We start from the raw sequence: 14,607 nt of genomic DNA, 5'->3' as shown, positions 1-14,607 counted from the left end.
CTCCCCTAAATGCCCCCTCTGTTCTGCCCATGACCTGCACCTTTACTCATCGTACATCATGTCTTCAAGATTTCTCCTGTGCTGCACCTTATATGTAGAATTTCCAACCACACATCATCAGACTCTTCCCCTAGCTTTCAAAAGATCCTTGAAAATGTAGCTTGTTTAGGAAGTCTATCTGACAACCTGACATCCACACCCCCAAACTCCAGTCTCTAGTCTCACAATGAGCTGCCACTTCTACCTTTTGTTTCAACTGTTCCCGTTATTCTAGCTTGTAAACTCTCACAAGCAGAACCCTCAGAACCTTGTTATCGTTTTGAGTTCATTTGTTGCTATTCGGTTTGCCGTTCTGTTTACATAACTACTGCTCCTCCATTGTACCGTGCTGCGGAATATGTTGGTGCTTTGTAAATAAATGATGATATAAATAACAAAATGCCTAGTGGCAATTAACCTTGGCAGTAGTTGTAGTGGAATCTATTATAGACCGACACGAGTGCGAGTAAAAATGGTTTGCCAATAAAATAGTAGTTTATTTGATAAATAAGCATTTATCCCATACTTTATTTTAAATTCCTAAAGACTGTGTCGCCAATCCCAGTCATACGCAGAATACATTGGCACTTTATCACTAAATGTTACCACTACAAATGCAGGTATTTTAGAACCCTTATAGAAGACTGCACACGGTATCATTTCAGGATGGAATCTAAAGAAACTAAGATTCCTTATGTACGCTTGGAACGCCTGAAAATCTGTGCACCAGGATCTGGGGAATTGCCTGTGTTTAAGCTGCAGCCTCCAACCAAAGATGAAGGTGGTTCTGTACGTTTGCTCGTTAAATATGGAGCCCAGTCCAAAAGTATGTCCATAAAGGTACGGTCATGATTAATCTATTCATCTAACACAATAAGAGCTGCGTTACAGAAGCAGCTGGGTAAGCAGGATTGCCACAATTTTTTAATGTGCTATTTTTAGGGGAAACATTACATGACAACTTAGGTCCATTGTTTAAAAGAGCAGTTCCCCCTGTATTTTTTTTTTTTTTTTAGAAGGCAGGTGATCTCCAACCCGCGTTATTTTCAGCTCCAACAAAGTAGAGGTTTAAATCTCCCTCATCACATAGGCCAATAGGACGTTGCGGATTCCTATTGGCATTACCTTCTCCGGTAATTATCTCGAGGCGCAGGAGGTAACTGGAGCTAAAATTAACACCGCTCGGCTGTGGAGAACACCTGCTTCCTGTACATGGTTAAAAAAATAAATGGGGTGTCTGGGAGGAACTTCTTCCTTTTGAGGGAAGTTTAAACTTTGAAGATGGAATGTCGTTAACAGAACAATTAATTAAAAAATTGAAACGTAGACGTTTTAGTTTATAAATGAATAACGAGAGTTATTAACCGAAACCTTTTTTTTAAATAATTAATATTTATAGCGACACAGACATTAGCGTAGTGAAACTTAAGGTTGCAATATTTAAATGTCGTCAAAATACAATATTTATATTTGTACTAAGCATGCATGGACATATCTACAGTAAATGCAGAATTGACTGTTGTTGTTGTTGTTGTTATTCTAGGTTAATCCAGACAGCCCAAATCTTTCACCGCCCTCACCGGATATATTACCACAACTTATATTACCATTTAGGCCAGGATTATTAGATCAGATATCGGCACCTTCACTCTCACAGCAGCCACAGCAATCCATACCTCTCCCAGGGTTCAGTTCCTGTAGTGGAGAATCCCAGGAGCCTACGCACTCACTGGAGGCGCCAATTGGTCCCTTGGATGTTCCTACCAAGATCAATGTTGTAACGCCGACAATGAAAAAGTCTATCCTGTCTGAAGATCCAGATCATATTGAGAATGAGGACTTCTGCGCTGTTTGTTTGAATGGGGGGGAGATGCTCTGTTGTGATCACTGCCCAAAAGTGTTCCACCTCTCATGTCATGTTCCAGCCCTACTCAGCTTCCCAGTGTGAGTACTGAGCCATCAAATAACTTGTATACAGTGGAGGGATGTCATCATTTGAGTGAGAATAAATATTTGTTGTGTGTTAAGACATGAGCTCCGTAACAAATCTAATCCCAACATATTTTCCCAGGTAAACACTAGGAGTCAGTAGTGGGGCAAGGGGTTAACCCCAATCTCTGTTTAACAACTCCAAAAATTCAAAGAAAGCTAGTGTTTCAGTCACATTCATATACAGGTATTATGCAAATAGTGATACTCAGAATTGATTTAAACTTTGTTGTCAAGGGCCAGCGACACAAGGGAATTATATTGATGGCTTCTGGGCAAGAAAACATAATTACAATTAAATAAAAGCATGAAACCCATCACACGCCTCAGGAAATAAATGTAATGTTCTTGTAACTTCATTTTAATGTACCACTCCACTCAAACACTATGGGCCATATTTACTTACCAAGTGGTGCTAAGCCGTAACTACAAATGACGGCACTTAAAATACCCTACAACCCATGTGAGTGAAAGTCTAGGACTGTTTATATCTTAACACATCTTAGTAAATAACTAAATATGCCAGTATATCTTTGACTGAAACTGATGACGTGTTAGGTGAGGGATCCAAGTATGTAGAAAATTTGCCGGGCTGTTTTTTTGCGTTGAAAATAACAAAGTAGTTGTCTATGTATCAACGCAGAGAAAAAAGTGTGTTTTGATGCACGGCTACATTTATTGGAACACAGTTTTGTTGTACATTATATAAGAAGCGATTTCCGACATCTAGTGCAAAATGTTGCATGACTTCAGATCTGGCTGATTGCACCAATAAAACACACAAAGAACGATGCCCAGAGATCCAAAAACGCAATATAATATATTCACTATACCTCCTCCCCATCTCCTACTGGCCATCATACATATACCGCATAAATGATAACTTATAAAGCTCCACATTCAAAATATGAAGCAGCAACACTCATTTTCTAATACGGGGCTATCTATCAGGTGTACCACACATATTAAATAGATAATATTTTATGACTGAAGTGTTGTCCCTAAAACCAACAGATTCCTAGTTGTATTTGTATTTTTTGTGGTTGTGTTGATTTCAACACAACAAAAACCCATAAATAGTGTTGTAAGTCCTAAAATAATAATTTAAAAATAACAATTTAATCTGATGTCATCTGCAGTTAGTTTAGAGTTTTTTTTTCTGGGACCAACACTTATGGTTTTGTGTGCTTCCACACAAATGTGTTTTTTTGTATTTACATTAATATCTAATTATGTATTTGTGTCTAATGTGTATGTATTATTGTGTACCACCACAATTGTATTTTTCTGATGGGCCCAAGTTATCAAATGTTGCTGGAAACTCTACATTGTGGGTCATTGTCAGTGAAACAAGATTGTTGTATTTCTTAACAGTGGTGAATGGGTCTGTACGTTATGTCGTAACCTAACCAAGCCAGAAGTGCACTATGACTGTGACAATACTCGGTATAGCCATGAGAATACAGTGGAAGAGAGAACTTTCCCAGTCCTTGATGTATATGACCAAAAGGTAGGTAAAATGGTCAACGCACATCCTCCCTGTGTGGTCATCGCTATTATTAAATGTACACACGTTTCAATGAAGGGATGTTTTTTAAATTAGGGCAATTTTTTTTATAAATCATAGCTGAAGTGTTTTTAATCATTGGTCTTTATCTAGGGCTTCAATCAATATAATATCAAAGAAGAATCTAGTTGGCTAATACATTTGTTGTCATATCTCGGTATGAGTATTCATTTTCCATGGAAACCCTACTCACTCACACTATGTAGTGTGTAAAGCAACACTCCCTCTTACCTGGTTAGAATTTGTTTTATACTAATTAACTTTACTTCTCCTTTTTATTTTCCTTACATTTTTTTTACTGTGGAATTCTCTAGTACAGTGGTTGCCAACTCCAGTCCTCAACAGTTCAGGATGTAAGGTTACCCCCCTGCTTGAGTACAGGTGGTTTGGTCCAAATGATTGAGCCACCTGTGCTAATGTGAGGATATCCTTAAATCCGGGACTGTTGGGGGTCATTTAGAACTGGAGTTGGGAACCACGGCGCAGTTTTCAAGTTATGGACAAATACTGCTAAAGAAATCATTCGAAGAGAAAAAGGTTTATCAGCAAAGAAAGATGAGGGGGAAAAAAAAGGGAGGAAACTCTTTGGCAGAATTAAATACATCGCTCTTGTTAAAGACTACCAATACACATTTCTAAAAACTACTCTATAACTTCTACATCCCTACTGATAATGCATTGTTAACAAGTAGCCTGCTTCAGCTGCAACACGGGCCTTTTCAGCAACTACAGTACCAGGAAGAGGAGAGGAACCCCTTTGACGTACCATGACAACGATTGTCATAGTGCTGGTTTGATATTTGAGGCCTTATTTGGATGTTTTCCTAAAATCATACCATGAAGAGATTCATAAGATATATTATTCAACATTGAATAGTAGGCTGCACTGATGCTTGTAAGGTACAGTCCAATATGCTCTGATCCCACAAAAAGCACATACTGTAGCATCTACAATTCTTTTATTGTGACCCCCCCCTCCCCCCCAGTAGTTTTCTTCTTCAGAGAAATATTGATATTAGAAACTATTTTGGAGCACTCTTCAATATGATTTCCGCTATAAGTTTTCTAAAAACCACTGCTGACCTTATAGCTTTTTACTGCATTCATGAATCATTATTTTTTCAAGTAGGTGCCCATAACAAACGCAGCCGTTATTTAAGTAATAATCCCCTCAGAACAGGGCATTACTGGGCAACAATGCCCTGTTGTGAGGGGATTATTACTATTATAGGCTAAATGTAGGCTTTTTTCATTACTAATAGACACTTTTGTATAGTTATATAGATTTTTTTATTAAAATAAAATGGTAAATACATTAAAGCACCTCTATATACACTTAGTGCAGCTATCTATATCCACACACTGCCCCCCCTCTGTGTACACACACACAACACACTGCAGTTCGACACACAAACAGCTACACACACACAAATTGCTGCTACACAGAAACTCTGTAGCTACATCCAAACTCTGCTGCTGCTACACACACATACAACACAACAGCACCACACACACTCCAGCTCTACACACACACAAGCTGCAGAAACACACACACAAACTCTGCAGCCACACACACACACACACACACACACACACTGTGCAGCAGACACACTCGCACACACAAACTCTGCAGCTACACACATGCACAAACTCGGCAGCTACACACACACACAAACTCTGCAGAAGACACACACAGACACACCAACTCTGCAGCCACACACAAACTCTGCAGTGACACACACACAAACTCTGCAGAAGACACGCACACACCAACTCTGCAGCCACACACAAACTCTGCAGCAGACACACACACACAAACTCTGCAGCAGACACACACACACAAACTCTGCAGCAGACACACACAAACACACACACACACACACACACACACACACACACACACACAAACAAACTCTTCAGCACACATACACACACAATTCTGCAGCAGACACACACACACACACACATACAAACTGCAGCAGAGTCACACACCCACACACAAACTCTGCAGCAGACACACACACTGCAGCGCGCGCACACACACACACACACACACACACACACACTAGATAGACAGAAGCGGCAGCTACAAACAAACTCTGCAGACAGACACTTACTTTGCAGCTACAAACACACTCTCTCCCTCCTCAACTCAAATGTGTCCGTGGAGCTCTGTTCATGGAGGGAGGGGGAGGAGTCACTGTCTGGCTGCTGTTTCCTGACCAATCCCCTGCCCAGTCTGAGAGCAGTTCCTGCCTTCTGACCAATCCCCTGCCCTGTCTCAGAGCTGTTCTGACAAAAGGAAAATCTAATTGCTAGCAATAAACACTTTGCAAGCTGCCAAAAACTCTGGGCATTACTGAATGAATAATGCCCAGAATTTTAACTAATCAGAGAGCAGGGATTTTAATAATGCCCGGAATTTTACAGCTTTAGCCTATAATGTATATTATACATTAAATAATGTATATTACAGGCTAAAAGTTGTGTGTGTATGTGTCTGCTGCAGAGTGTGTGTGTCTGCTGCACTGCAGAGTTTGTGTGTGTGTGTGTGTGTGTGTTGCAGCAGAGTTTGTGTGTATGTGTAGCTGCAGCTTGTGTGTGTGTAGAGCTGTAGTGTCTGGTGCTGTTGTGTTGTATGTGTGTGTAGCAGCAGCAGCAGAGTTTGGATGTAGCTACAGGGTTTGTGTAGCATAGCTACAGGGTTTGTGTAGCAGCAGTTTGTGTGTTGTGTGTGTATGTGTGTGTACACAGAGGGGGCGGCAGTGTGTGGATATAGATAGCTGCAGTGTAAGTGTACATAGAGGTGTTTTAATGTATTTACCATTTTATTTTAATAAAAAAATCTATATAACTATTCAAAAGTGTCTATTATTTATGAAAAAAGCCTACATTTAGCCTATAATACTAATAATCCCTGAAGAATAGGACATTACTGGCCAATAATGCCCTGGCTGGGTTAAAGTCCCTCGGCTTCGCCTCGGGCCTTCAACTCTTCAAGGGCATTATTGGCCAGTAATGTCCTATTCTTCAGGGATTATTAGTTAATTCTGTGATATTTGTTGTCGTGCTATTCAGATGTAGGCAGCTCAATTATATATTGCAAAGTAGGACACCAACTTGAACTTTCAATGAACTGAATTTTATACCTAACAATTATTGCTTAAAATAATTCTTCATTGTTCTATTTTTTTTTTTTACAGAAGTGTGAAAAGCTCGTGCTTTCGCTGTGTTGCAATAGTCTAAGCCTTCCATTCCAGGAGCCTGTTAGCCCTTTAGTAAGTACTAGCTGATATACCCGGCGTTGCCCGGGCGTGGAAGGGCATGGGGGGGGGCCAAGGGGCGTGGATGGGTGGGGAGGGCAAAGGGCAGGGGGGCAAAGGGCATGGAGGGGCGGGGGGGCAAAGGGCAGGGAGGGGCGGGATGTCGAGGGGCGGGGGTGCCAAAGGGCAGGGAGGGGCGGGGAAGCCAAAGGGCAGGGAGGGGCGGGGGGGCCAAAGGGCAGGGAGGGGCGGGGGGGGGGGCAAAGGGCAGGGAGGGGTGGGGGGGCCAAGGGGCGGGGGGGCCAAAGGGCAGGGAGGGGCGGGGGGGCCAAAGGGCAGGAAGGGGCGGGGGGGCCAAAGAGCAGGGAGGGGCGGGGGGGCCAAAGGGCAGGGAGGGGTGGGGGGGTCTAAGCCCGGGGGGGCAGGGAGGGCAGGGGGGAAGAAGGGCAGGGAGGGAGGGGGGCAAAGGGCAGGGGGGGCAAGAGGGCAGGGAGGGAGGGGGGCAAGAGGGCAGAGAGAGAGGGGGGCAAAGGGCAGGGAGGGAGGGGGACAGGGAGGGAGGGGGGCAAAGGGCAGGGGGGGCAAGAGGGCAGGGAGGGAGGGGGGAAAGAGGGCAGAGAGGGAGGGGGGCAAAGGGCAGGGAGGGAGGGGAGCAGGGGGGGCAAGAGGGCAGGGAGGGAGGGGGGCAAGAGGGCAGGGAGGGAGGGGGCAAGAGGCCAAAGGGCAGAGGGGCAAAGGGCAGAGGGGCAAAGGGCAGGGGGGCAAAGGGGAAAAGGGCAGGGGGAGGGAGGGCAGGGGGGGCAAAGGGCAGGGGGAGGGAGGGCAGGGGGGGCAAAGGGCATTAGGAGGGGGGGCAAAGGGCATTAGGAGGGAGGGCAGGGGGCAAAGGGCATTAGGAGGGAGGGCAGGGGGGCAAAGGGCATTAGGAGGGAGGGCAGGGGGGCAAAGGGCATTGGGAGGGAGGGCAGGGGGCAAAGGGCAGGGGAGGGAGGGCAAAGGGCAGGGGAGGGAGGGCAGGGGGGGCAAAGGGCATTAGGAGGGAGGGCAGGGGGGGCAAAGAGCTGGGGGGGGCAAAGGGCAGGGGGAGGGAGGGCAGGGGGCAAAGGGCAGGGAGGGAGGGGGGCAAGAGGCCAAAGGGCAGGGAGGGGCGGGGAGGCCAAAGGGCGGGGGGGCCAAAGGGCAGGGAGGGGTGGGGGGGGCCAAAGGGCAGGGAGGGGTGGGGGGGACAAAGGGCAGGGAGGGGTGGGGGGGGGCAAAGGGCAGGGAGGGGTGGGGGGGGTCCAAAGGGCAGGGAGGGGCGGGGGGGCCAAAGGGCAGGGAGGGATGGGGGGGCTAAGGGGAGGGAGGGGCAAGAGGGCAGGGGGGCAAGAGGGCAGGGAGGGAGGGGGGCAGGGAGGGAGGGGGGCAAGAGGGCAGGGGAGGCAAGAGGACAGGGAGGGAGGGGGGCAGGGAGGGAGGGGGGTAAGAGGGCAGGGGGGGCAAGAGGGCAGGGAGGGAGGGGGCAAGAGGCCAAAGGGCAGGGTGACAAAGGGCAGGGTGGCAAAGGGCAGAGGGGCAAAGGGCAGGGGGGCAAAGGGGAAAAGGGCAGGGGGAGGGAGGGCAGGGGGCAAAGGGCAGGGGGAGGGAGGGCAGGGGGGGCAAAGGGCATTAGGAGGGAGGGCAGGGGGGGCAAAGGGAAAGGGGAGGGAGGGCAAAGGGCAGGGGGGGCAAAGGGCATTAGGAGGGGGGGCAGGGGGGGCAAAGGGCAGGGGGGGCAAAGGACAGGGTGAGTCAGGGACGCTTTAAATAACCCATTCCCCTGCGTTTACTCACCTTGCACACGGCCACGCTCCTCTTCCTACGGGTACCGGCCGCCCTCCTCCTCCACCTCGGGCTCCTCCGCGGAGAGGCTGAGACGCTCCGGTGAGGAGGTGCTGCGCCTCCCGCGGGGCGAGGTGGAGACAGCCGGAGGAGAGGCGGAGACAGCCGGAGGAGCGGCCTGTATGAGGGGAGAGCCGCGTGCTCTGTGTGTTGGGGGGGAGCGCCTGGTAAGGGGAGAGCCGCGTGCTCTGTGTGTGTGTGTGTGTGTGGGGAGCACCGGGTGAGGGGAGAGCCGCGTGCTCTGTGTGTGTGTGGGGGAGCGGGTGAGCGGGGGGGTGAGCGCCGGGTGAGGGAGTGGCCTATGGGTGGTGAGAGCCGTGGGGAGGTGAGAGTCCCCCGCTGTGTCCCGGGCGCTCGCTCCGCTCCCCCGCTGACTGTAGCGGTGCCGGGGGGGGGGGGGAGGAAAAAGCGCGGGAAAGCGGGAGACCCGGGGAGAGGAGGAGGTGCGCGCGGGTCCCGATGAGCGCCGCGGTGTGTGTGTGTGTGTGTGTTGTCACTCCGCCTCAGGCCAATGAGAGGTGTGCGGGGGCGGGCGGACCAAGGGAGCAATCTCATTGGCCTGGCCCAAGGTCCAATCTGATTGCCGCTAGGGACACAGGGAGACACATACAGACAGACAGGCAACGACACATAGGACACTTTGAGAAATATATAGTAGATAATAAGACTTTTTATTTTTTTGATCATATGGGTATTTAATTGACACTTTACATCACGTGACCCCGGTTGCCATGGCGACGCGTCGCCGAAGACCCATCTGGCAGCATGTAAGTGAGTTCCAGAGGCCTCACGCCTCCCCCAGCATTTTATTTAAATGCCGTGAGAGAGCGCGGGGCCGCTGTAACCGCCCGTGTCCCCCCTAGAAATTCTCCTGCCCGCCCGGGGGTGCGCTCCGCTGCATTAAAGTACGCATAAAAGGCTACAGTTGAGTTATTTTGATGAAACATAAAATATGAATGTTCTCAGTCATTCTTTGAAAGCGTTTCAATTATTTTTTTAATATCAGCTATGGTGGATGCCTAAAACTTATTAATACAGTATATCAGTGACACCACACGGGGTTGACTTATTTATTATTTAGATATACTAGGAAAATGCTATGTTTTATACTGCGTTGTGGGATGAGCGATTAAAACTAATAGGACAAAGATTCATAACGGAATGAAACACGGGCTAAAACAAAATTTGAAACACCGTCAATTTGTGTATTTTGTCCTCAAATTGCCCTAGTATTATCAAACTTCAGTTAAAAACGGTAATGTTTGGGCGATCTAATTCTCAGACTATTGTGTGGAATTTTTCGAGCCTATAAATAAGCCAAGTTTCCACTGAAATGTCAATGAAGTTGTCCAGAAAGGCCTGCTAATGTCTATCACAACGATCAAGCACTGTCTCGAAGTCAAACAAAAATGTAAATACTGAATACCACTTCGACGCTCATGTTATTGCCACTTGAAAATAAATACCTTTAACCAGAGATCTAAAAATTCTGGGAGCCTAAAAGTTCCCCTCTGGCGCCTGTGCTGTGCACAGTGAGGACTGACTTGACAACCAGGAGGGGGACTGGGAGTGGAGAGCAGCTGGCAGAGGCGGTAGGAGGCCTGGGGCGCACCTAGTTGGAGGCTGAGGGCATAGCTGGTTGGAAGGTTTCTCTACTCTGCTCACCCCTTCTCTCAATGCATACTGTGGGAGTGGGGAGAACTGTGTGTGTGTGTGTATGTGAAGCCAGGGTCACTTTCATTGCTCTGCCATCGGTGCCACTGCACCCAGCCCTACTGTTGCAGAGAGCGCGGGGCCTCTGACTCTTATCTTTTCTGGAGCGGCATCTCTGCCTGCCGCGTCACGTTAGTACAGAAGAGGGTCGTATGGGGTTGGTTATTCATTTAACTGCTCTATGGGTGTTTTCAAGCAGTGGTGCCCCAATCGGCACTCTCGCAGTGTAATGACTAACCCACAAAGTACTTCGCAGTCATCAACAAAGCAGAGCAATATTTTTAGTTGCAAGACATGTATGAGATTAACGGGAAACCGTCCATTGATTTATAATGGCAAGCTGAGGTGAAACGCTGGAAGCCTATATCAATGCGATATTACATTACAACAGAAGACTCTTATGTCTTCTCTGATAATTGTCACACTAACCTGCCAATGTCAGCATCCGCCTGTCATAATATGTTACTTTAGCTTCATAATCCATTGTTACTAGATACCACCTCTCTACAATAGTGTTTATAATATTCACCTGAGTGATTCAAACGCTTGTCACATATCAAATATTTGGTCCAATAAAAGGTATCACAGTACTTACCCCTCATTGGCTATTTTACTACACCCAAAATGTTTATAATGCACTTTTTTCTCTAACCCATAGATACAGTCCCCGCAAACCGTGGCACCTATTTACCACTTGTCATAAATCATCCAAGTATAGGACAATAGTAGTGAATTGAACATTATAACCCGGGTTTGTGATAAGAATCTTGCTTGTTGTCTTTGAAGGCACGCCACTATTACCAGATCATAAAACATCCAATGGATCTCGCCATTATTCAACGGAAGCTTCACAAGCAGAACATACCACATTACTGTACACCGGAGGAGTTGGTGTTTGACATAAGGCTTATGTTTTGGAATTGTGCAAAGTTTAATTATGTAAGTATCAATGTATGAATACGCATACAGTTACTTTTTCTCTTGTTTACAGGGGGCTTTAACTCTTCTCTTGAGAAAATACTCTAAATGTGTTGCAAACGTTTTAGGACATACATATATATCACGGGTGGGCAACTCCAGTCCAGAAAGGTCAGGTTTTAAGGATATCCCTGCTTCAGCACAGGTGGCTCAATCAGTGGCTGAGCCATCCGTGCTGAAGCAGGGATATCCTTAAAACCTGACCCGTTGGTGGCCTTTGAGGACTAGTTGCCCACTCCTGAGATATAATTGTGTTAGTCTAGTTGTGTGCAACCTACTATTAAACAGTGCAGTGCAGAGAGCAAAAACAATCATTAAGTCACTAGAAGTTTTCTAAGCTAAAATATATGAAATATAGATGCACCGCACATACTGACTACATTAAAGTCTGCGACTGCTCTTAATAAACATGAACATGGTTAAATATATTTTCCAAATGAGTCTATTCATAGATTCAAAATATTTGTCAAGGCATCTACTGTATCACTTTTAGAACTGCTTTATGCCGATGTATATTAATTACAGTGGAATGCACAACGAATACCTTCATCTTAAATGTGTGCTTCATTAAACAGTGACACAATATGTATTTAATACTGGTTGTAAAAGTAAGTTTAACCAATTTAATGTAATTGATAAAATGTTGCCAATGTATTCTGCGCGGTCTATAATAACAATAAAGGAATAATAAAATCCAACCGAACAAGCAGCTCACAATGATTAATGAATCAGTAACAGAGGAGGTCAATATTTACCAGTGCACGCTACAGAACATTGAGTAATTCAATGTATATCTGAAATGTACTTAATGGGGTTTGTCATCAACCCCAAGGTCACCCAGCTCATCGTCAACGTAACGATCACTCAGTATTCAGGATGTATCTAGTGAACTGTGATATTATGGGGGGATTCACTAAGCTTTGATAAGGGGTATCGGAGCTGGATCCAATAGGACCTGCCATACAAGTCAATAGCAGTTAACGGGAGATTGCGCTCCCGTACCCGTTATCAGAGCTTAGTGAATCCTGGTGTATTATTTATGAAATATGTACACATTACATTGTTCTCAGTGGTATGGTGCTAGCTCTTTGTTTTGAGATATGGAACCCTTCGCAATGTATTAAGTGTAGGTTGTACTGACAAAACACAGAAAGCCCCCATACTACATCCCACATGACAAATCATATAGTTAAATACTTATCTGTTTTTCTCCCGTAAGTGAGGGCCACTTAGTTAAATTCTTTGCCTAAAGCATTTGTATGCTTGCAAACCATGTCAAGGTGTGTCCCCTTTTTATGCAAGTCCTATCTCTGCGAACATTCTCTTTACCTGGTGGAAGAAGTCTTAATAGACTGGTCATTCACAGCTGCATCTCAAGACGTGTACAGTCACTAAGAGTGCATTAGATTTATGTATGGAATTTGAAGTCATATAGTAGGCTGATAATATATAATAATATTGCAATTCTCACTTGCAGGCTGATTCAGAGGTAGCTGAAGCTGGTAGAACCCTTCAGCTATTTTTTGAGGACCTGTTGAAGGAAGCATATCCGGATAAGTTCTTTCCTTTTCCACAAGAAGAGGACTCCGATACCGAGGACATAGACAGTGAAAACTGCTCCATGACCATGAAAGAGTTTCATTGGCCTTCCTACGGACAAGAGTGCGTTCAACCTAAACGGAGGAGACGTCACACTGTCAGCCAGAAAGCAAAAGAATTTAGCCTGTGCTAAAACTTTGGCCTGCTATTCCGACGTTGGAGACAAAATATAGAACGAAGTCAACAAGAACTGTATGTGGAAAGCACCTAGAAGAAAATACACAAAATGTTCACTGATATGATATGATGTGTTTTTTGTTAGTAAATAAATCAAATATGTTGTAAGTAGGGACGAGTAAAACATTTGCATTCAGCTTCAAACCTCAGCTGGTCAAAAAAGTTATGGAAACGGCATACATGGCCAGAAATTGCCACTGGTCAATATTGAAACACGGCCATCACATTTGACCTAAGTTTGCAAATAATTTGGCAAGTTGTGCTGGGGATTTTCGCACAGACTTTTTGGTGAAACTTGCTAATGAGGTCCATGCTTGTGTACGCTGGAAAATGAAAGGCTGAAGAATGCATTTTCACCTTGCGAATGTAAAAAAAAAAAAGAAAGAAATACAAACTTTTTGCTATTTCTCACTAAAATAACATGAACATTCATGAACCGAACTGGCACAAGTTGCCACATCTCTCGCTGTAACTGTCTCTCCTTACCAATTATAACAAAATCTTGTCATATGTTTTGTGGTCTTACCGCATTTATAGCAGGCTCTGATTATTATTCTTTGGGGAAAATGTATGCTTCATAGTTGATGAAATAAAGGGGAATTGCTACTGTAAAAACATGTTTTCTATAGCCTGAGACATGTTTAATGTTATCAGACAGGTATCTATTTGCAGCCAACATTGCTTGTTGCTCCACGTATTGTTGAGATCCGCTTGCAGGGAACTGGAAATATCCTTTTCATTTATTTGTAATACATTTACTGCTAGAAGGGACTTGTAAGTCACGGCAAAGCATGTGTAATGTTTCACTGACTCATCCCCTCTTTCTGCCAATGCTGTTGTGTCAGTGGGTATTTTGTTACACCCAAATTGCCAGGACGAAAGATGTTAAAAAGTTTCTGAATTGGACGTCTCCCAGTACCTAAAAGAAAATGATCCTGTGCTCTAATACACACTGGGGTTATGTAATGTATCACAGACCTTTCCGGCTCTAAAGAATTGGATCCCAGTAATAAACAAAGCGAAACTTCTCCAGGGACACATTCAATGTGCCACCTCCCCATGCTGGAGAAGATGTTAGTCCCATTCATTGGAGTGGAGGTTTACTGTTCCCCAGCACAGGAACGATAGCTTCACTGCATATTGAATATGGGCTATTAGTTTAAATTTTATGGCAGCGGGGATAAAGAGCAGAAGGGAAGCAACCAGGCACTCGGTCTCACAAAAAAAAGTTAATTTATTAGCAAATCCAGTACCAACGTTTCGACTGCATATGCAGTCTTTATCAAGGTGAGGGCTAAATAACATGCACCAAAGTGAAGTCTATATACCCCCAGTACTCACCTGTAACCTCGCTACAGGTGTCCCACGGCGCGAATGCTGCATCACTCCTAACGTCACTGCTCCGACGAGTGTCCACGCATG

The 14,607-nt window shown here is 45.5% G+C and overlaps 1 protein-coding gene across 1 annotated transcript in view; it reads left to right on the top strand.

The window, feature by feature from the left end:
* TRIM66 (tripartite motif containing 66) overlaps nucleotides 1-14,399 on the top strand; it is a 35,281-nt gene extending 20,882 nt beyond the window's left edge. Inside the window, exons 13-18 of the mRNA XM_075567046.1 lie at nucleotides 705-879; nucleotides 1,583-1,983; nucleotides 3,403-3,538; nucleotides 6,799-6,873; nucleotides 11,218-11,370; nucleotides 12,887-14,399. Of these exons, the coding sequence (XP_075423161.1) occupies nucleotides 705-879; nucleotides 1,583-1,983; nucleotides 3,403-3,538; nucleotides 6,799-6,873; nucleotides 11,218-11,370; nucleotides 12,887-13,141 (1,195 nt within the window). The 3' untranslated portion in view covers nucleotides 13,142-14,399. The remainder of the gene's footprint in view (nucleotides 1-704; nucleotides 880-1,582; nucleotides 1,984-3,402; nucleotides 3,539-6,798; nucleotides 6,874-11,217; nucleotides 11,371-12,886) is intronic.
* Nucleotides 14,400-14,607: the final 208 nt, after the last annotated feature.

This window comes from Ascaphus truei, chromosome 12 (assembly GCF_040206685.1).
Source record: "Ascaphus truei isolate aAscTru1 chromosome 12, aAscTru1.hap1, whole genome shotgun sequence".
Taxonomy (NCBI): Eukaryota; Metazoa; Chordata; class Amphibia; order Anura; family Ascaphidae; genus Ascaphus; species Ascaphus truei.
The sequence above is the reverse complement of the archived record's forward strand: the minus strand, read 5'-3'. Positions and strand labels throughout refer to the sequence as shown.